General features: G+C 39.9%; 1 protein-coding gene and 1 long non-coding RNA gene across 3 annotated transcripts in view; one reads left to right on the top strand and one right to left on the bottom strand.

Annotated features, from left to right (window-relative positions):
• The window catches only part of LOC112447032 (uncharacterized), a 32,641-nt gene extending 14,003 nt beyond the window's left edge, over window positions 1-18,638 (top strand). Inside the window, exons 1-3 of one of the 2 annotated variants that reach the window (XR_003035052.2) lie at window positions 4,974-5,290; window positions 6,753-6,813; window positions 7,349-18,638. This is a non-coding gene — a long non-coding RNA (uncharacterized lncRNA). Of the gene's footprint in view, window positions 1-4,973; window positions 5,291-6,752; window positions 6,814-7,348 lie in introns of those variants that run through there. The other variant, XR_003035051.2, reaches the window with a different exon arrangement.
• FABP2 (fatty acid binding protein 2) lies at window positions 1,512-4,744 on the bottom strand. Its single transcript, NM_001025332.1, is given in 4 exon segments — window positions 1,512-1,836; window positions 2,205-2,312; window positions 3,311-3,480; window positions 4,639-4,744. Coding segments are annotated over 4 exon segments (396 nt in total). The 5' UTR covers window positions 4,706-4,744; the 3' UTR covers window positions 1,512-1,785.
• Window positions 18,639-23,936: the final 5,298 nt, after the last annotated feature.

Below are 23,936 nucleotides of genomic sequence, written 5' to 3' on the forward strand. Positions count from 1 at the left end.
AAGCAATACGCTGCTCTCTAGTACTAATGAATAGTGGAGATTTAGTGCTAAGAAAGGATGTAAATTATTAAAAGAAAAGTGAGCCTGCAGTAAGGCTAGAAATAGATAAGTGCCTAACCACTTAATTGCCATTATTTTACAGTCTGACCTGACTCCTTTGGAGTGCTATTCTTGGGTGCCACGAAGGAATTAAGGGTTTTTTGCTTTTTTTTTTTTAAGATATATTTCTTTGTAATAGGCTGAGTAATAGCATAGATGATAATGTACTAAGAGTCAAGACCTACATTTAATTCCTGTGTTCCTTATGGACTCTGCAACATTAGACAAGCAAATAAACTTCTCCATACTATAGATTTTCCACTGTCAGATGGAATTAACACCTGCCCTTTTCCTACTTCACATATGTAGACAAGATCCGAGAGGTAGAAGCACTCTGAACCTTTATTTCTAGAAAGTGCGTGAAAAATCTACGTAGTTACTGTTTTCAGTGTGAAGATTTTAATACAGTTAAAAAATGAACAGTGGATTCAAGTTCTTGTTTTTGTAAAAGATTATATTCTTCAATCTGTTCATCTTCAACATGTACACAAACATTTTTCTTTCTACATTGTAATGTATCTGCCATATCTATATACAACTTAGAACAGTACCTGGAACTTTGTAAGAACTATATAAATGTTAGCTATTACCGTCATCAATGTGAAAAATAGTCAAAACAAAAGTCCACAGAGCCAAATGCTTAAAAAATTTACCACCTCTGCGCCCTGTATACACACCGACCTAAAATGCAATTGGTTGAAATACATAAAGTAGTATATTATGTGAGTATATGAGTGAAGGAAAACTTTGGGGGCCCTGAAAACCTGTAAGTGTATGTGTTTATGAATGAAAGGGGAGGGGTGACACTTGAAGACGACACTTTTGGTGCCTGATAGCCCACTTGTTCTCAAAGACTGGTTAGTGTACCTGCTGCATCAGAATCACTTGGGAGTTCTCTAAAATCCCTGGTTCTGTTTTCAGAGATTCTGATCTAACAGGATAATGGTAGGGATTAAGCATGCAAACAGTTCTTAAGTTTCTCAGATGATCCTGCTGCTTACCCAGGTCTGGGAATCACTGGCAATGTAGAAAAATAAAATGCACTTTGCCTTAGCACATCATTTGTTTCCTGTCGTTTTGTTCAGAGTGGTATGTATGTATGAAGAAATACACAAATCCACAGCCAGAGAAGATAGAGGATCTCTATTAAAATCAGAATAGTGATTATCTCTGGCTTATGGGTTTATGGAAATATTTATTTTGCATTTGTTTTTCTTAGTTCTAAACTTTCTGGTTAAATATGTATTATTTTTATAATAAATGTTGCTAAGGGAAATATTTACAACCAGTACAAGATTATAAAGACCCCCATGCAATATATGTCTTTAATTTACCAAATGTGGGGAAAAACCCAAAACAGTCTATTAATGAATATGTCTTTTTTTTTTTTAAGAGAGACTACTTTTAAAGCAATGTGGAAACAATATTTATTCATATGTTTTTTAAAATGTCACATTCTTTTAGAACACCAGTAAACACATCTTAGAAAATGTAAGACAAGTTAAATCCTAATTAGCTTTTACATGTTTTTCTTTGGTGAGACTGGAAATATAAGCCATTGACCAATGCTTATGAAAGATCTAATCAATCAGCAACTTTATACCAGATGAGGAAAGGAAAGCATTTCTGGTTCAATATAGATTTTCCATCTAATCTGTGTTCTGGGCAATGCTCCAGGAACAGTGCTCATTCCTTTTTGAAAATCCTCTTGGCTTCCACACTTTCATAAGTGTAAGTCTGAAAGGTGTTCATAAACATAGAAGAATTTGACGTTAAGATTAGAGGCTCAATTAAGAAAAATATTAGTAGTATTTAGCTTCAAAATGTATTTTTTTCTTGTACTTGATAGTCACATTTTATACAGATAGAGGAGACATTCATTTAAAAATAAGTTTTGGTTTGTAGTCACTTTTTCAGTTAAAATAGGCTCAATGTGTTGACGTATGTAAGTTCTCTTCAAATAGGCATCAGAAAATACCTATATTTTAGAACTCAGTAAGATTTATGAGAAAAGTAATAGTCTGTTTATTGATGATTTAACTCAGCAACCCCCCAGATAAAAATCATTGCTATGTAATTATTTTTGTCTTTGGAAAATAACTCACCTGGACCATCTCGCCACCTATAATTTCTCGGACAGTATTTAGTGCATTTCCATTGTCCAACCGTTTAAATTTTCCGACAAGTTTATCTCCCTCCAGGGCCCACGCCCCCTGTATAAGATTTCAAAATAATAATAAAAAAACCATTTTTAAGGGTCTTACACGTGTCAGGCTCTGTTCTGAGGTCTACAGATCTACTTCTTCAAACTTCACTGTAACCCTATGAAGGAGATATGTTTATCTCCATTGCACAGATGAAAAAACTGAAATACGGTAATTAAAGTCACAAAGCCAAGCTTGCACCTAGATTACCGGGGCTCTAGAGTACGTGCTGGTAACCATCTCGCTCTGTAGTTTCCAAATGCTGAATTGTAAGGCAGATAATCGGGACTTCTCTTTACTAAGTCTTTCACATTAAAAAGAGTGTTCTAAGTTTAATCATGGTTCATATTAGTTTAACAGAGAAGTTAACAAGCTTGTACTTGTTTTAATTTATGTAATTGTGGTAACAGATAAAACAGCCATAATAAAATATTTGACAGCTTAATTGTCATTGCAAACATGTTTAATTTAACCAGAAAAGTTCTAAGTGGAAACATTTTTTAAAAAATCAGTTGAAAAATGTGACCCCATTTTATATCTTAAAATTTTAGATCTTAAATAGTAAAATGAATTCCCAGTGACCTACATTGTAACATTGGACCTTTCTATTTGGTCACACATTCATTCACTAATTTATTCACTTATTTTATCATTTCAATTACACGTCTATTATATTTAAGTTAGATAGCTCTAGAAGCTTTTATTGCTGTCAGATATGTTGAAAACACTGAAATTTTCTTTATGAATAGGTGTATGCTCAGTCATTCAAAGGATATTTTTCTAATTGTTGTTTAATCCAGGTTCTTTAATAGATAACATATGAAAATCAAAACATTTTTAAATACTCTGCTAACTTGTATGATGTTTAATATAGATAAACTCTATTGACTGCTTCAGTAAATGAAGGAGACCTACATTCATTAACCCGATCCAGTGGAAGAAAACAGAGATTATTTTTGCAGTATGTAGAAAAATCAGGAATGCTTTGCTTATAAAAAATTTCTTACACTGATTTCAGTTCCATCTGGGAGGCTATAATTAAAAGTGACACCAAGCTCAAAAATAATTTCAATGGTTCGAAAAGTGCTTGATTCTTTGACTGTGAATTTATTTCCTTGTGTAATTATCAGTTTCAAATTATCATGAGCTGGAAGCTTCCTTTTCACCACATTAATACCTGCAAAGACAAAGAGATTGGAGGAAATAAAGTCAAAATGCCATGGAAAGTGCTACTTTTCCAAGTTCTGTTTAAACTAGTTAATTAACCAGTTAATATTTTGTGGGTGAAGAGGAATACCTGATCATATTGCCTTTGCACAAGAGCATTCAGATTGCTTCTGTAGAAAAAGTTCAAGCTCAATCATGTCAAACTATTTTTCTAAAACTGAAAAAAATTAAATGAAGCATAGAATTGTAGAATCTTAGAACTGAGTAATTTTTTTAAAAATTATAAATATTTTTGTTTCAATGTTAAGTAAGTCAAATTCCAGGGATATCAAATGAAGGATTAAGAAAGTACATTTATATATTTATAAGGATATACTACTTTAATTCCACATGTATGGTACACTTTCTTTTTTAATGTCCCTTTGCTTTCCATGGCTTTAAATTTTGAGTTTCATAATTCTCTTTGCTTTTTGTGGTGTTTCTATCATAGAAATGAGAAAATTAGCAAATATTACGGTCAAATTCATTATTATAAGAATCTGCAAATTCCATAAATGTGAACTTGGAATTCCTAAACTACAGGATATAATTGATGCAGATTTTTATTTTTAGGGAATGACAAATCTTTTTGCCCAAAGTGTTCAGCGTATGGGCTGCCAGAGTAGTGGTGTAGATATTAAAATCTGTTAAATTAACACTTCTGTAGAAACTACATACTGTCATGAGATCATTCCAAAAGCTCTGCAAGTCAGAGGAAGAGAATTAAGTCTCATTTGTTTTCATTGCTCTATTATATGGCCTTTGCTTTTCCATCCCCTAGAATTTAATATTTTAAAGTATGAAGGTTATCATTATGCTCTGCCATATTTTACTTTCTAAACAAACAAAAAACTATTCAATTTTCAGTCACCAGTTAACATAAATGAAACATATCTGGATGTTTTTTGTGTTTTAGAGAATAGTGCCCAAGAATCTTTTCTTCCACTGGTGAGAGTGTATTCTTTCTAATGTAAGAAGTGAGAATGTGGTTTTCCCTACTCTGAACCAGCACCCATTCTTGATCCTCACCAGCACAACAGGTGCCATTGCCTAAGATTTGAGGTTTAGAAGGAGTTAAAGATGTCTGTGAAAAACAAAAGAACAAGCTGTTAAAGTATTAAGCACTTACCCTTTTTTCCCATGAACTTTTCATAGTTCTCATTTCTGTCTACCTTCCAAGTACCATCAAACGCCATGGTCTCTGGTTAATTCAGCCTCTGAGCAATCAGAGATTCAGGTCCGTCCTTAGGAGAGAATTTATTCTATTTCTTATCTTTGAACCAGCTTCATATTGTGATATGGAAGTTTAAAGTTCAAGAGGCCACTTGACTTCATTAATGCCAAACCTTCTAGTTTCTATAAATTTCTTAGTTCCCCTTCTGAAATTCAACTGCAATAAACATGATAAGCATATGTATTCTATCTTAAACTATGACTTACAGGTACAATTATTTCAAGAGTTAGAATGCATACTGTATGAAGATAGTTTTTTTGTTTGTAAGTTCAAAGTGCACACTTTGTTGGATGTAGCATAATTTAGAGCATATATCAAATGGGTTTTGGAAAATGAGACTATTAATGACCTATCCCTTTTTTATAATAGCAATTACCTTGTAAGTAATGTAAGACTTCATGATCAAATACAGCTGAAAAGTTGATGTTAATAGGATATTGAGACTGGAATTTTATTTATTTTTCTAATATGTCCTTTTGCATTGTGTTTTTGGGTTTCCAGGACTTTGGGTAAATATCGTGGCACCTGGTACAGTGCATGACACACAGTAGGGACCCATTACATTTTTGTTTTGGTCTTAAATGCAGGTAGGCCACTGAGAAAAATTTCAAGAGGTAGAAACATGGATGGATGTCATGAAAACTCCCATAAGTGAAAGAATCTTTAGACATCTGCCATGTGCAGAAAAAACAAAAGCCAGATGTCAGCTATGCCATTAACTAAAACCATTCCTGTATTTACTTTCCCCATACTCAAACCACTATATTTGGTTAAGAAAATCCTTGATATTTGGTTAAGAAAATCTTTGATTTTCTACTGTCTATTAGAAAGTCACCAAAAGTGTGTTTATTTAGGTAGTTTTTAACACGTACTAGTGATTAACTTGGGACCAGATAGGACTTGGATTTGCCTGTTAAGATCAGCATAATGCTTTAGCTCCCTTTGGAAATACAGCTTGCCTCTCTGTGATTTCGCAGCGACTGAAATAAAAGTGCCTGACTCCGGAAGGTGGGGAGGAAGAAACTAGAATGGCTTCTTACCTTGTTTACCTAACACTGGCCTTTATCTCATGGCTACCTTGAGCTTCCCAGGAAGAGCAGAATAAGATTAGATGAGGGCAAATAGCACTGGGACTCATGCAGACCTGCTAACAAATGGCCATGTTAAACTTTCATCTTCCATTTGTCAGTAGCAGTAACCTAATTTAAAATCAGTTAGGAATCCCTGTTATCTCTATAGTGTGGAATCATTGACATTTAAAAAAATGATTAGATTGGGACTTCTCTGGCAGTCCAGTGGTTAAGACTTTGCCTTCCAATGCAGGGGGTGCAAGTTTGATTCCTGGTCAGGGAGCTAAGATCCCACATGCTTCATGGCCCAAAAAAGCAAAATATTAAACAGAAGCAATATTAAAAAAAAAAAAAGATTAGATTGAATTTTTAACATTACACATTTTCCTGCAGCTTCCAAACTCTGTTATCTCCCATTTCTTACCGCTTACCCAGACCCCATCTAGAAAAGGTCATACAGAACCAATGGCCAGTTTCCCTTTACAGACTTCTCATACTGATGATACAGTTGGGCCAGTCAGCTGAGGGCTGACTCAGTCCTTTATTTTCTTCTTTGGTAATACTAGAAGATTTAGGGTCCTGCTCCTGCAGCTTGGGAAACTGGGTGGGTTAGATGTGCTTGGTGGGGCGTGGGGGACGGGTGGTACTGATGCTATAGAGGGAGAGTTGTACTCTCTATATGAGAGTTATACTCTCTATATGGACTCCGCAGTCCACGTCAGCCACTGAGTTGTGTGGAAGTAGTAGAAATCAACAGAAGCTCCTGTTCATCCCTGTCCCGTTCCTCCAAGTACAAATCACATTCCTTAACGTGGTTTCTGATGCCCCTTCTTATATCTTGGGTCTCCTGTCATTCCTTACTGTGTACTCTGAGATTTAATATATCGAACTTCCTGCAGTCCTCAGTCTTGTGAATGTGCCTACTTTCTGTTGCTTCAGGTCACAACTTGGTCACTGAGTGCTCCAGGAAACATGTCCTGAACCACAGAGACTGGGGCAGGTGAGTCCACATCTCTCAAGTGCAGTGACCTTCCGAGAGCCTCAACATAGCTCATGAGAGACAAAAGGAGTTGACGCCTGACCATCATTTGTATCATCGTGAAGTACAGAGAGCGATATCATGATGAGGGACAGTATGATGCTTCAAGCTCACTTACAAGGAATGGCTTTCTAGAAATCACAGAAACCCTTTTAGCCTGTTGTAAAGCTGAAGGGAAAGTTTTTCTATTTTTTACAATATATATCACTTATGGGAAATAGCATTTTCAGAATTTCTGAAGCCTGCTTTTCAGTGCCAAGTTATTTAACTTTTTCATGTCAGAGAAAGGTAATGGTCTCTCTGAGGGCCCTGTAAGAGGATTTGAGGGACAGATGTAAGGAGCAACAGAAAAGTCTTAAGGCTGCTGTCCAGTTCCTAGCAGTGAATGGGGAATGAGGGAGAATTCTGAAGTTTGCCTACAGAGTTTGCTTCATTCTGTTTTAACCATAAGCCTCTAAACTTTAGAAATACTAAGACCTTTTAAATTATGTTTTAGGATTTTGTGCATGAGATGGCTGGCTCATTTTCTTCCAAAGAAGGCTATAGAGTTATAGCAGTGTACAAGGATGTACCTACCAAATAATGGTGAGTGCACCCTGCTAATTGTCGTTAACAACAAGGCTGCCATTTTTAAAATTTTAATTGGAGGCTAATCACTTTACAATATTATGGTGGTTTTGCCATACATTGACATGAATCAGCCATGGGTGTACATATGTTCCCCATCCTGAACCCCCTCGCACCTCCCTCCCCATCCCATCTCTCTGGGTCATCCCAGTGCACCAGCCCTGAGCACCCTGTCTCATGCATCAAACCTGGACTGGCAATCTATTTCACATATGCTAATATACATTTTTAATGCTAGTCTCTTAAATCATCCTACCCTATCCCTTTCCCACAGAGTCCAAAAGACTGTTCTGTACATCTGTGTCTCTTTTGCTGTCTCACATACAGGGTCATCGTTACCATCTTTCTAAATTCCACATATATGTGTTAGTATACTGTATTGGTGTTTTTCTTTCCGACTTACTTTGTTATGTATAATAGGCTCCAGTTTCATCCACCTCATTAGAACTGATTCAAATGCATTCTTTTTAATAGCTGAGTAATATTCCATTGTGAATATGTACCACAGCTTTCTTATCCATTCATCTGCCGATGGACATGTAGGTTGCTTCCATGTCCTGGCTATTATAAACAGTGCTGCGATGAACATTGGGGTACACGTGTCTCTTTCAATTCTGATTTCCTGGGTGTGTATGCCCAGCAGTGGGATTGCTGGGTCATATGGCAGTTCTGTTTCCACTTTTTTTTAAGGAATCTCCACCTTTTTAAAGGAATTCTCCATAGTGGCTGTACTAGTTTGCATTCCCACCAACAGTGTAAGAGGGTTCCTTTTTCTTTGCGCCCTCTCCAGCATTTATTGTTTGTAGACTTTTTGATAGTAGCCATTCTGACTGGTGTGAGGTGGTACCTCATTGTAGTTTTGATTTGCATTTCTCTGATAATGAGTGATGTTGAGCATCTTTTCAGGTGTTTGTTAGCAAGGCAGCAATTTTATAGGATCCACATGTGCTGGTTGAATGACGTTGCGTGAAGGATTTATGACTGTGTCTTCTGCCTTATTATTATTTTTTTTTTATATTTATGTATCTGGCTGTGCCAGGTCTTCATTGCAGCATGCTGGATCATTGGTTGTGGCACTCGAGGTCTTTAGATTTGGCGTGTGGGGTCTAGTTCCCTGACCAGGGATCAAACCCAGGCACCCTGCACTGGGAGCATGAAGTCTTAACCCCGGGACCACCAGGGAAGTCTCTGCCTTATCTTTTTTAAGCTGGGGCTGTTCACCCAAATAATGAGTCTCTCTCCAGCAGTTTGAGTGAGAGGTTGCTCATTTCCTACGCCCCTCATACCACAGTCAGAGGAAGATGGGTTTGCATTATTTCAACTCCCCATTCCCACATCCATTATGTTTCTGGCATTTTTTTTCCTTTTTTAGTTCTACCAGTTTATTGCTACCAACCCATCTCCCTCTACCCTCATGCATGTGTGCTCAGTCATGTAACCCCATGGACTACAGCCTGTCAGGCTCCTCTGTCCATGACTTATCCAGGCAAGAATACTGGAGTGGGTTGCCATTTCCTTCTCCTTTAAGGAAATCTTTTCCTTTGAGACCATTTCCATTTGCCTGTCAGCTTCTAGCCTACTTCATCAATTTCTACCATCTGATCCATCTATCATTATCTACTGTCTGTCCCCATTTATCATTGTTATCTACCATCGATCATGGAGAATCATGGCACTGGGCTCACCATCTTCTTATTGTCCCACTGTGTCTTGCCATCATCCTGGGTGAGCTCAAAGTCCATGTGGATAGGATACTTGTCACTCTGTCCTCACAGTGCTTTAATTTCCTAATCTCTAATAACCTTTACTTTTGCTACACTTTATCCTACACCCAGGGCTACAACCTGTGATTTGTAGAGATTTTCCTCCTGTGAAATGTAACATGCCACTCTGTGTTCACAGATTTTCATCTGCTTGGCTCCTTCATTTTCCTCATACCATCAGTTCTCAGCTTGATGAGAACCTCAGTCAGTTATTTCCTCTATTTCCCTCAAAGTTTGGAGCCCCCTCCTGGTTTGTTTACATTCTCTTTCCAGTCGATACATGTTGCCAATAAAATACTTCCTTTGCTGTCCCAAGTGCTATTACACATGCATGGTCTCTAGTTTCAGAGGAATCATACCCTGCTGGGCAAGACTTTTGTATACCCCAAAATAAAAAATAAAACGGCAAGCAATAATTCTTTCAATTTATGTATTCTCATTTTCAGTATTACCTGTTACTACTTTATTTACGTCTATAAATTCTTCATCCACCTATTCATTCAACATATATTGGAATTCTCATTATGACCTAGGCTCTGGGCTAAATTACAGAGATAGAATGATGAACACATATACTTTCTGTCAAGAGAAAGCATAGCTTGAAATTAGAATAATTTGGTACCTGCAAAGATTTTTTTTCCTATCTGTATGTCTTCATTTTATATTTATTTGGCTGAGGTGGTATCTTTTCTCCTTCACATTATGATAATTGAGTTTCTCTCATCTTAAGAAATGAAAACAACTCTCCCTGGATTCTGTTGGCATTTCTATAAGCTGCTCCGTCCTTTTCCTTCCCCCTCATAGCCAGTCTTCTTGGAAAAGTGATCTGTACGTCTCCGTATTCTTACCTTCGATTAGAGCCTCAGTCTATTGCAGTGGAGCTTTCATATCCGTCCCTCCACCGAAACTACTCACTAAGCTCGTTGATGAGTTATTTTGCTGCCAAATCCAATACACTTGTCTTGGCCCTTATTTTATGTCATTACTGCATTCTAGACCATGGGCTCCTCCCTTTTTGAAATTTCTCCTTTTCTTCTCTTGACTTTATTCTTTCCTTATATTCCTCTTCTCTAAATGTCCTTTTCAGGCTCTTTCATGGGCAACTCTTCCTCAACCAACATTTTATATTTTGAAGTTGCATCTTAGGATCTCTTTGTTTTTGCCATTCCCATGTCTTCAGTTTCCATCTGTGGGATTAAAATTTTAAGATACAGCCCAGATCTGTCTCCTACCAGGTACCTATTCCTTACCAAGTTGCTCTGTTTGCAAGTTCAATTGGTGCCTCAGACCCCACAAGCTGGAAAGAACCTTAACATTCCACTCAGCCTTGTTCTCTCTTGCAGGTCCTGTATCAGTGAATGGTGCCATCATCCTTGGAATCATTCTAAAGCCCTTCCTCTCCTTTATCCTTGGCTTTCCATTTTCTCAACAAATCAATACAGTTTTAACTCCTTAACATCACTTAAATATGTTTTCCCTTCCTTTTTATTCCCAGATAATTACCATTTTCCACCTAGATAACTGCAATACTCTCCTAAATGATTTTCCCCTCTCTGGTCTTCCAGAATCTAATTTGTGCAGAGAATATCTTTATAAAATGCAAATTTGACTGCGTCTTGTCCTTCCCTGTTAACAATCAGTGATACCCTATTGCTGTCAGCATAAAGTTCCAAATTCCTTACCTCTCCTGCACCCCCTTTTACTCTTCCTTCACAGGGTGCTGTCATCCATCGCATCTCTCTTTGCATATCTTCTTTCCTCTGCTGGGAAATCCCACCCCTCACACCATGCTTTTCCTGCCTGACATCCACTCAGCCTTTGGGAGTTGGCTCAGTGCTGTCACCTCTCCAACAGGCCTGGCTTGCCTACATCCTTCCTCTATGCCTGGGCTAACTTTTCTTCATATCAGTATCATCATAACTCTTTGATTTTACATTTATTGTATTGATTGTAATAGTCTGATACCCTGTTTGTTTCTTCTACTCTTCTACTTTCCCATTTGACATCACCATCATCTTCATTACCTCCACCATAGTTTGGCCCCAGGTAAATAGCAGGGAGGGAACACAGCTCCACCCATCAACAGAAAATTGGATTAAAGATTTACTGAAAAAGAAAAAAAAAAAAAAAAAGATTTACTGAGCACAGCTCCGCCCATCAGAACAAGACCCAGTTTCCCCCTCTGTCAGTCTCTCCCACCAGGAAGCTTCCATAAGCCTCTTATCCTTCTCCATCTGAGGGCAGACAGACTGAAAAACACAATCACAGGAAACTAACCGATCTGATCACATGGACCACATCCTTGTCTAACTCAATGAAACTAGAAGCCATGCCCTGTAGGGCCACCCAAGACTGACGGGTCATGGTGGAGAGTTCTGACAAAACATGGTCCACCAGAGAAGGGAATGGCAAACCACTTCAGCATTCTTGCCATGAGAACCCCATGAACAGTATGAAAAGGCAAAAAGATAGGACACTGCAAGATGAATTCCCCAGGTTGGTAGGTGCCCAATATGCTACTAGAGATCAGTGGAGAAATAACTCCAGAAAGAATGAAGAGACAGAGCCAAAGCAACACCACCACCTAGTTGTGGATGTGACTGGTGATGGAAGCAAGGTCTGGTGCTGTAAAGAGCACTACTGCATAGGAACCTGGAATGTTAGGTCCATGAATCAAGGCAAATTGGAAGTGGTCAAACAGGAGAAGGCAATGGCACCCCACTCCAGTACTCTTGCCTGGAGAATCCCATGGACGGAGGAGCCTGGTAGGCTGCAGTCCATGGGGTCGCTAAGAGTTGGATACGACTGAGTGACTTCACTTTGAATTTTCACTTTCATGCATTGGAGGAGGGATAGGCTACCCACTCCAGTGTTCTTGCCTGGAGAATCCCATGGACAGAGGAGCCTGGTCGGCTGCCATCTTTGGGGTCGCACAGAGTCAGACAAAACTGAAGCGACTTAGCAGTAGCAGCAGTAGCAAACAGGAGATGGCAATAGTGAACGTCGACATTTTAGGAATTAATGAACTAAAATGGACCGGAAAGGGTGAATTTAACAGAGATAACCATTATATCTATTACTGTGGGCAAGACTCCTTTAGAAGAAATAGAGTAGCCATCATAGTCAACAAAAGAGTCCGAAAAGCAGTACTTGGATGCAATCTCAAGAACGACAGAATGATCTCTGTTTGTTTTCAAGGCAAACCATTCAATATCACAGTAATCCAAGTCTATGCCTGACCAGTAATGCTGAAAAGCTGAAGTTGAATGGTTCTTTGAAGACCTACCAGAACTTCTAGAACTAATACCCCAAAAGATGTCCTTTTCGCTATAGGGGACTGGAATGCAAAAGTAGGAACACAAGAAATACCTGGAGTAGCAGGCAAATTTGGCCTTAGAGTAGAGAATGAAGCAGGGCAAAGGCTAATACAGTTTTGCCAAGAGAACGTACTGGTCATAGCAAACACCCTCTTCCAACAACACAAGAGAAGACTCTACCCATGAACATCACCAGATGATCAATACCGAAATCAGATTGATTACAGTTTTTTCAGCCAAAGATGGAGAAGCTCTATACAGTCAGCACAAACAACACCAGGAGCTGACTGTGGCTCAGATCAGTTCAGTTAGTTCAATCGCTCGGTTGTTTCCGACTCTTTGCGATGCCATGGACTGCAGTATGCCAGGCCTCCCTGTCCATCATCAGCTGCCAGAGTTTACCCAAATTCATGTCCATTGCGTCAGTGATGCCATCTAACCATCTCATCCTTTGTCATCCCCTTCTCCTCCTGCCTTCAATCGTTCCCAGCATCAAGGTCTTTTCAGATATGTCAGCTCTTCGCATCAGGTGGCCAAAGTATTGGAGTTTCATCTTCAACATCAGTCCTTCCATGAACACCCAGGACTGATCTCCTTTAGGATGGACTGGTTGGATCTCCTTGCAGTCCAAGGGACTCTCAAAAATCTTCTCCAACAGCACAGTTCAAAAGCATCAATTTTTTGGCTCTCAGCTTTCTTTATAGGCCAACTCTTACACCCATTCATAACTACTGACAAACCATAGCCTTGACTAGATGGACCTTTGTTGGCAAAGTAATGTCTCCTTTTAATATGCTGTCTGGGTTGGTCATAACTTTCCTTCGAAGGAGTAAGCATCTTTTGATTTCAAGGCTGCAGTCACCATCTGCAGTGATTTTGGAACCCCCCAAAATAAAGTCAGCCACTGTTTCCACTGTTTCCCCATCTATTTGCTATAAAGTGATGGGACCAGATGCCATGATGTTAGTTTTCTGAATGTTGAGTTTTAAGCCAGCTTTTTCACTCTCCTCTTTCATTTTCATCAAGAGGCTCTTTCATTCCTCTTCACTTTCTGCCATAAGGGTGGTGTCATCTGCATATCTGAGGTTATTGACATTTCTCCTGGCAATCTTGATTCCAGCTTGTGCTTCATCCAGCCCAGCATTTCTCATGATGTACTCAAGTGAAATAAGCAAGGTGACAATATACAGCCTTGACGTACTCCTTTTCCTATTTAGAACCAGTCTGTTGTTCCATGTCCAGTTCTAACTGTTGCTTCCTGACTTGCATACAGATTTCTCAAGAGGCAGGTCAGGTGGTCTGGTATTCCCATCTCTTTCAGAATTTTCCACAGTATATTGGGATCCACACAGTCAAAGGCTTCGGCATAGTCAATAAAGCAGAAATAGATGTGTTTTTGGAACTCTCTTGCTTTTTTGATGATCCAGTGGATGTTGGCAATTTGAACTCTAGTTCCTCTGCCTTTTCTAAAACTAGCTTGAACATCTGGAAGTTCACGGTTCACATACTTCTGAAGCCTAGCTTGGAGAATTTTGAGCATACTTTACTAGTGTGTGAGATTAGTGCAATTGTGTGGTAGTTTGAGCAGTTTTTGGCATTGCCTTTCTTTGGGATTGAAATGATCCTGTGATCACTGCTGAGTTTTCCAAATTTGCTGGCATATTGGGTGCAGCACTTTCACAGCATCATCTTTCAGGATTTGAAATAGCTCAACTGGAATTCCATCACCTCCACTAGCTTTGTTTGTAGTGATGCTTCCTAAGGCCCACCTGACTTCACATTCCAGGATGTCTGACTCTAGGTGAGTGATCACACCATCGTGATTATCTGGGTGATGAAGATCTTTTTTGTACAGTTCTTCCGTGTATTCTTGCCACCTCTTCTTAATATCTTCTGCTTCTGTTAGGTCCGTACCATTTCTGTCCTTTATTGAGCCCATTTTTGCATGAAATGTTCCCTTGGTATCTCTGATTTTCTTGAAGACATCTCTAGTCTTTCCCATTCTATTGTTTTCCTCCATTTGCTCTGATCACTTAGGAAGGCTTTCTTATCTCTCCTTGCTAGTCTTTGGAGCCCTGCATTCAAATGAGTATGCTGCTGCTGCTAAGTCACTTCAGTCGTGTCCGACTCTGTGCGACCCCATAGACGGCAGCCCACCAGGCCCCCCCATCCCTGGGATTCTCCAGGCAAGAACACTGGAGTGGGTTGCCATTTCCTCCTCCAATCAAATGGGTATATCTTTCCTTTTCTCCTTTGTTTTTCGCTTCTCTTCTTTTCACAGCTATTTGTAAGGCCTCCTCAGACAGCCATTTTTTGTTTCTTTTTCTTGGGGATTGTCTTGCTCCCTGTCTCCTGTACAATGTCACAAACTTCCATCCATAGTTTATCAGGCACTCTGTCTATGAGATCTAGTCCTTTAAATCTATTTCTCACTTCCACCATATAATCGTTGCTCAGATGACCTAAGTCAAATTCCTTATGATTATACAGTAGAAGTGAGAAATAGATTCAAGGGATTAGATATGATAGACAGAGTGCCTGAAGAACTATGGATGGAAGTTCGTGACATTGTACAGAAGGCAGGAATCAAGGCCATTCCCAAGAGAAAGAAAGCAAAAAGGCAGAAGGGTTGTCTAAGGAGCCCTTACAGATAGCTGTGAAAAGAAGAGAAAGGAAAGGCAAGGGAGAAAAGGAAAGATGTACTCATCTGAGTTCAGGGTTCCAAAGAATAGCAAGAAGAGATAAGAAAGCCTTCCTTGGTGATCAGTGCAAAGACATAGAGGAAAACAACAGAATGGGAAAGACTAGAAATCTCTTCAGGAAAATTAGAGATACCAAGGGAACATTTCATGCAAAGGTGGGCACAATAAAAGACAGAAATGGTATGGACTTAACAGAAGCAGAAGCCATTAAGAAGAGGTGGCAAGAATACATAGAAGAAACATAACAAAAACGATCTTCATGACCCAGATAATCACGATGGTGTGATTACTCACCTACAGCCAGACATCCTGGAATGTGAAGTCAAGTGGGCCTTAGGACGCATCACTACATACAAAGCTAGTGGAGGTGACAGATTTCCAGTTGAGCTATTTCAAATCCTAAAAGATGATCCTGTAAAACTGCTGCACTCAATATGCCAGCAAATTTTGAAAGCTTGGCAGTGATCACAGAAAGGCAAGGTCAAAGACTGCTCAAACTACTGCACAGTTGCACTCATCTCACACACTAACAAAGTAACGCTCAAAATTCTCCAAGCCAGGCTTCAGCAGTATGTGAACTGTGAACTTTCAGATGTTCAAGCTAGTTTTAGAAAAGGCGGAGGAACCAGAGATCAAATTGCCCACATCCTCTGGATCATCAAAAAGCAAGAGAGTTCCAGAAAAACATCTACTTCTGCTTTATTGACTATACCAAAGCCTTTGACTGTGTGAATCACAAAAAACTGTGGAAAATTCTGAAAGAGATGGGAATACCAGACCACCTGACCTGTCTCTTGAGATATCTGAATGCAGGTCAGGAAGCAACAGTTAGAAGTGTACATGGAACAATAGACTGGTTCCAAATAGGAAAAGGAGTATGTCAAGGCAGTATATTTTCACCCTGGCTTGGAGAATTTTGAGGATTACTTTACTAGTGTGTGAGATGAGTGCAATTGTTTGGTAGTTTGAGCATTCTTTGGCATTGCCTTTCTTTGGGATTGGAATGAAAAGTGACATTTTCCAGTCCTGTGGCCACTGCCGAGTTTTCCAAATTTGCTGACATATTGAGTGCAGCACTTTCACAGCATCATCTTTCAGGATTTGAAATAGCTCAACTGGAATTCCATCACCTCCACTAGCTTCATTTGTAGTAATGCTTCCTAAGTCCCACTTGACTTCACATTCCGGGATGTCTGGCTCTAGGTGAGTGATCACACCATCGTGATTGTCTGGCTCGTGAAGATCTTTTTTGTACAGTTCTTCTGTGTATTCTTTCCACCTTTTCTTAATATCTTCTCCTTCTGTTGGATCCCTACCATTTCTGTCCTTTATTGAGTCCATCTTTGCATGAAATGGTCCCTTGGTATCTCTAGTTTTCTTGAAGAGATCTCTAGTCTTTCCCATTCTGTTATTTTCCTCTATTTCTTTGCACTGATCACTAAGGAAGGCTTTCTTATCTCTCCTTGCTATTCTTTGGAACTCTGCATTCAGATGCTTATATCTTTCCTTTTCTCCTTTGCTTTTCGCTTCTCTTCTTTTCACAGCTATTTGTAAGGCCTCCCTATACAGCCATTTTGCTTTTTTGCATTTCTTTTTCTTGGGAATGGTCTTGATTCCTGTCTCCTGTACAATGTCACAAAGTTCTGTCCATAGTTCATCAGGCACTCTATCTATCAGATCTAGGCCCTTTAATCTTTTTCTCACTTCCACTGTATAATCATAAGGGATTTGATTTAGGTCATACCTGAATGGTCTAGTGGTTTTCTCCACTTTCTTCAATTTAAGTCTGAATTTGGCAATAAGGAGTTCATGGTCTGAGCCACATTCAGCTCCCAGTCTTATTTTTACTGACTATATAGAGCTTCTCCATCTTTGGCTGCAAAGAATATAATCAATCTGATTTCAGTGTCAACCGTCTGGTGATGTCCATGTGTAGAGTCTTGTGTTGTTGGAAGAGGGTGTTTGCTTTGACCAGTGTGTTCTCTTTACAGAACTCTATTAGCCTTTGCCCTTCTTCATTTTGTACTCCAAGGCCAAATTTGCCTCTTACTCCAGGTGTTTCTTAACATCTTTTGTATTCCAGTCCCTTATAGTGAAAAGGACATCTTTTTTGGGGTGTTAGTTCTAGAAGGTCTTGTAGGTCTTCAAAGAACTGTTCAACTTCAGCTTCTTCAGCATTACTGGTTGGGGCATAGACTTGAATTACCGTGATATTGAATGGTTTGCCTTGGAAACGAACAGAAATCATTCTGTTGTTTTTGAAATTGCATCCATGTACTGCATTTTGAACTCTTTTGTTGACTATGATGGCTACTCCATTTCTTCTGAGGGATTCCTGCCCACAGTAGTAGATATAATGGTTATCTGAGTTAAATTCACCCATTCCAGTCCATCTTAGTTTGCTGATTTCTAGAATGTCGATGTTCACCCTTGTTTGATTACTTCCAATTTGCCTTGATTCATGGACCTAACATTCCAGGTTCCTATGGAATATTGCTCTTTACAGCATCGGACCTTGCTTCTATCACCAGTCCCATCCACAATTGGGTGTTGTTTTTGCTTTGGCTCCATCCCTTCATTCTTTCTGGAGTTATTTCTCCACTGATCTCCAGTAGTATATTGGGCATCTACCGACCTGGGGCAGTTATATGCAGAGTACATCATCAGTAACTCTGGGCTGGAGGAAGCACCAGCTAGAATCAAGATTGCCAGGTGAAATATCAATAACCTCAGATATGCATTTGACACCACCTTTATAGCAGAAAGTGAAGAGGAGCTAAAGAGTGTCTTGAAACTGAAAGAGGAGAATGAAAAAGTTGGCTTAAAGCTCAACATTCAGAAAACTAAGATCATGGCATCCGGTCCCATCACTTCATGGCAAATAGATGGGGAAACAATGGAAATAGTGGCTGACTTTATTTTTCTGGGCTCCAAAATAACTGCTGTGGTGACTGCAGCCATGAAATTAAAAGACGCTTACTCCTTGGAAGGAAAGTTATGTCCAACCTAGACAGCATATTAAAAAGCAGAGATATTACTTTGCCAACAAAGGTCCATCTAGTCAAGGCTATGGTTTTTCCAGTGGTCATGTATGGATGTGAGAGTTGGACTATAAAGAAAGCTGAGCGCCGAAGAATTGTTGCTTTTGAACTGTGGTGTTGGAGAAGACTCTTGAGAGTCCCTTGTACTGCCAGGAGATCCAACCAGTCCATCCTAAAGGAGATTGGTCCTGGGTGTTCATTGGAAGGACTGACGCTGCAGCTGAAACTCCAATACTTGGCCATCTGATGCAAAGAGCTGACTCATTTGAAAAGACCCTGATGCTGGGAGGGATTGGGAGCAGGAGGACACGGGGACGACAGAGGATGAGATGGCTGGATGGCATCACCGACTCAATGGACATGGGTTTGAGTAAACTCCGGAGTTGGTGATGGACAGGGAGTCCTGGCGTGCTGCGGTCCATGGGGTCGCAAAGTTGGACATGAGTGAGCGACTGAAATGGGCTGAACTGCTCTGAACAGGTTGTTTGGTCATAAGCAGTACGCCAGTGCTTTTTTTCTTAGACCTTTTATTGATGTGTAGTTGATTTACAGTACTGTGTTAACTTCAGGTGTACAGCGTCGTGATGTTGGTTTTTTTTTTCCTGTTATAGCCATTATAGGTTATTATGAGGTTTTGAACAGAATTCCCTATGATAGACAGTAAAATCCTTGTTTTTTATTCATGTATAGTGTTAATTGCTCAGTTGTGTTTAACTCTTTGTGAAACAAGGCCAGAAAGAGGGATGAGGAGTAGTATGACTTTAAAAAGGTGCTGGGATATGAGTACAATTTTAAATAGGCTGATCAGGAAAGTAACCTGAGTAGGTGATGTTTGAACATGACCCAACTGAAGTGAGGACATGAGTTGTTTCAGTTAAGCTTTACAAGATAACAGGCAAAGTAAGAGCCTGGGTTTGGATCCTTGGACTCATTACAGCCTAAAATGCCCCTGGAGTTACATTTAGAGTTTCTGGGGTGTGCACAGAACCAGCACATTCTATCAGGGCTTGATGCTGCCAGTTTAGGAAATGCAGAGTAATACAACTGAATGAGTGTTATGAAACGAGCAACAGCTTCTTCATTCATTCTGAGCAAGAATTCATGGAGGATTATATTATGAGGTAGCAATGCTGAACACTTAGTGAACTTTATTCTTCCCAGTTTCTAAAGTCAATACCCTGTATCTTAATCTGCCTGGGTTAACAACTGATGTAGCATACTCTGCAGCTTTTGTGTGGAGTATTGTATACATCTCTATTATGTCTCATTGGTTTATAGTGTCCTTCAAGTCCTCTATTTTCTTTTTTTTTAATTGTGGCATAGGTGATGTACTATAATAGCTTCAGATGTACAACATATGTGACTCACACTTTTTAAAGGTTATACTCATTATAAAATACTGTCTACATTCCCTGTGTTTGCAATGTATTCTTGTAGCTTATTTTATACATAGCAGTTTGTACCTCCTATGCTCCTACCCCTAACTTGCCCTCCCCACTTTCCTCTCCCTGTTGGTGACCACTAGTTTGTTCTCTACATCTGACAGCCTGTTTCTTTGTTATATTCTTTGTGTTGTTTTTTTTTCTTTCAGTTTCCACATATAAGTGATATCATACAGTATTTGATTTTATCTCCAAGTCTCTGTTTTCTTACTGATCTTCTGTCTAGATCAGATTTTTTGCTCATTACTGAAAGAAGAGTACTGAAATTTTCAACAGTTATGTTAGATCTATTTCTTCAATTATGTTCAAATCTTCTCACACGTTTTGACTCAATTTGCTTAGTTTCTGGAAATCTTTGACTATTTCTCAGAGTTCCGACAAACTTGCTTCAAATGGTTTCTGTTTATTTTTCATTGTTTCTGTGAAGGGACGGGGGCATGGAGCTGCCTACTCTACTCAACATGGCTTTCTCAAGGTGATTTTTTGACAGATCTCTCACCAGACAGGGAGAAAATAAATCTGCTTTCTAACAGAGCATGTTTATAGATATGAACATAAAAGACGAGTTTCCCTAGTAGAGGCCTGAAGCCTCATTCCTTACATCTATCACCTCCATTTCATGTTTGGTAGAGAGAGATAAAAAGTGACATTTTCCAGTCCTGTGGCCACTGCCGAGTTTTCCAAATTTGCTGACATATTGAGTGCAGCACTTTCACAGCATCATCTTTCAGGATTTGAAATAGCTCAACTGGAATTCCATCACCTCCACTAGCTTCATTTGTAGTAATGCTTCCTAAGTCCCACTTGACTTCACATTCCAGGGATGTCTGGCTCTAGGTGAGTGATCACACCATCGTGATTGTCTGGCTCGTGAAGATCTTTTTTGTACAGTTCTTCTGTGTATTCTTGCCACCTTTTCTTAATATCTTCTGCTTCTGTTGGATCCCTACCATTTCTGTCCTTTATTGAGTCCATCTTTGCATGAAATGTTCCCTTGGTATCTCTAGTTTTCTTGAAGAGATCTCTAGTCTTTCCCATTCTGTTATTTTCCTCTATTTCTTTGCATTGATCACTAAGGAAGGCTTTCTTATCTCTCCTTGCTATTCTTTGGAACTCTGCATTCAGATGCTTATATCTTTCCTTTTCTCCTTTGCTTTTCGCTTCTCTTCTTTTCACAGCTATTTGTAAGGCCTCCCTATACAGCCATTTTGCTTTTTTGCATTTCTTTTTCTTGGGAATGGTCTTGATTCCTGTCTCCTGTACAATGTCACAAAGTTCTGTCCATAGTTCATCAGGCACTCTATCTATCAGATCTAGGCCCTTTAATCTTTTTCTCACTTCCACTGTATAATCATAAGGGATTTGATTTAGGTCATACCTGAATGGTCTAGTGGTTTTCTCCACTTTCTTCAATTTAAGTCTGAATTTGGCAATAAGGAGTTCATGGTCTGAGCCACATTCAGCTCCCAGTCTTATTTTTACTGACTATATAGAGCTTCTCCATCTCTGGCTGCAAAGAATATAATCAATCTGATTTCAGTGTCAACCGTCTGGTGATGTCCATGTGTAGAGTCTTGTGTTGTTGGAAGAGGGTGTTTGCTTTGACCAGTGTGTTCTCTTTACAGAACTCTATTAGCCTTTGCCCTTCTTCATTCTGTACTCCAAGGCCAAATTTGCCTCTTACTCCAGGTGTTTCTTAACATCTTTTGCATTCCAGTCCCCTATAGTGAAAAGGACATCTTTTTTTGGGGTGTTAGTTCTAGAAGGTCATGTAGGTCTTCAAAGAACTGTTCAACTTCAGCTTCTTCAGCATTACTGGTTAGGGCATAGACTTGAATTACCATGATATTGAATGGTTTGCCTTGGAAACGAACAGAAATCATTCTGTTGGTTTTGAAATTGCATCCATGTACTGCATTTTGAACTCTTTTGTTGACTATGATGGCTACTCCATTTCTTCTGAGGGATTCCTGCCCACAGTAGTAGATATAATGGTTATCTGAGTTAAATTCACCCATTCCAGTCCATCTTAGTTTGCTGATTTCTAGAATGTCGACGTTCACCCTTGTTTGATCACTTCCAATTTGCCTTGATTCATGGACCTAACATTCCAGGTTCCTATGGAATATTGCTCTTTACAGCATTGAACCTTGCTTCTATCACCAGTCCCATCCACAACTGGGTGTTGCTTTTGCTTTGGCTCCATCCCTTCATTCTTTCTGGAGTTATTTCTCCACTGATCTCCAGTAGTATATTGGGCATCTACCGACCTGGGGCAGTTATATGCAGAGTACATCATCAGTAACGCTGGGCTGGAGGAAGCACCAGCTAGAATCAAGATTGCCAGGTGAAATATCAATAACCTCAGATATGCATTTGACACCACCTTTATAGCAGAAAGTGAAGAGGAACTAAAGAGTGTCTTGGTTAAAGTGAAAGAGGAGAGTGAAAAAGTTGGCTTAAAGCTCAACATTCAGAAAACTAAGATCATGGCATCCGGTCCCATCACTTCATGGCAAATAGATGGGGAAACAATGGAAATAGTGGCTGACTTTATTTTTCTGGGCTCCAAAATAACTGCTGTGGTGACTGCAGCCATGAAATTAAAAGATGCTTACTCCTTGGAAGGAAAGTTATATCCAACCTAGACAGCATATTAAAAAGCAGAGATATTACTTTGCCAACAAGGGTCCATATAGTCAAGGCTATGGTTTTTCCAGTGGTCATGTATGGATGTGAGAATTGGACTATAAAGAAAGCTGAGCTCCGAAGAATTGTTGCTTTTGAATTGTGGTGTTGGAGAAGACTCTTGAGAGTCCCTTGCACTGCCAGGAGATCCAACCAGTCCATCCTAAAGGAGATTGGTCCTGGGTGTTCATTGGAAGGACTGACGCTGCAGCTGAAACTCCAATACTTGGCCATGTGATGCAAAGAGCTGACTCATTTGAAAAGACCCTGATGCTGGGAGGGATTGGGAGCAGGAGGACACGGGGACGACAGAGGATGAGATGGCTGGATGGCATCACCGACTCAATGGACATGGGTTTGAGTAAACTCCGGGAGTTGGTGATGGACAGGGAGTCCTGGCGTGCTGCGGTCCATGGGGTCGCAAAGTTGGACATGAGTGAGCGACTGAAATGGGCTGAACTGCTCTGAACAGGTTGTTTGGTCATAAGCAGTACGCCAGTGCTTTTTTTCTTAGACCTTTTATTGATGTGTAGTTGATTTACAGTACTGTGTTAACTTCAGGTGTACAGCGTCGTGATGTTGGTTTTTTTTTTCCTGTTATAGCCATTATAGGTTATTATGAGGTTTTGAACAGAATTCCCTATGATAGACAGTAAATCCTTGTTTTTTATTCATGTATAGTGTTAACTGCTCAGTTGTGTTTAACTCTTTGTGACCCAATGGACTGTAGCCCGCACGCCAGGCTCTTCTGTTCATGGAGTTCTCCAGGGAAGAATATTGGAGTGGATAGCCGTTCTGTTCTCCAGAGGATCTTCTTGACCCAGGGGTGGAACCCAGGTCTCCTGCATTTCAGGCAAACTCTTTACCATCTGAGCCAGCACGGATGCTATGTATACACTATACATGTACACTTGATGTGTCAGTTCAGTTCAGTTCAGTCGCTCAGTCATGTCCGAGTCTTTGCGACTGCGTGCAACGCAGCAAGCCAGGCTTCCCTGTCCATCACCAACTCCCGGAGTTCACTCAGACTCACATCCATCAAGTCAGTGATGCCATCCAGCCATCTCATCCTCTGTCATCCCCTTCTCCTCCTGCCCCCAATCCTTCCCAGCATCAGAGTCTTTTCCAATGAGTCAACTCTTCGCATGAGGTGGCCAAAGTACTGGAGTTTCAGCTTCAGCATCATTCCTTCCAAAGAAATCCCAGGGCTGATCTCCTTCAGAATGGACTGGTTGGATCTCCTTGCAGTCCAAGGGACTCTGAAGAGTCTTCTCCAACACCACAGTTCAAAAGCATCAATTCTTCAGCGCTCAGCTTTCTTCACAGTCCAACTGTCACATCCGTACATGACCACAGGAAAAACCATAGCCTTGACTAGACGGACCTGTGTTGGCAAAGTAATGTCTCTGCTTTTGAATATGCTATCTAGGTTGGTCATAACTTTTCTTCCAAGGAGTAAGCGTATTTTAATTTCATGGCTGCAGTCACCATCTGCACTGATTTT

The sequence above is a fragment of the Bos taurus genome, chromosome 6, assembly GCF_002263795.3.
Source record: "Bos taurus isolate L1 Dominette 01449 registration number 42190680 breed Hereford chromosome 6, ARS-UCD2.0, whole genome shotgun sequence".
In the NCBI taxonomy this organism is placed as follows: domain Eukaryota; kingdom Metazoa; phylum Chordata; class Mammalia; order Artiodactyla; family Bovidae; genus Bos; species Bos taurus.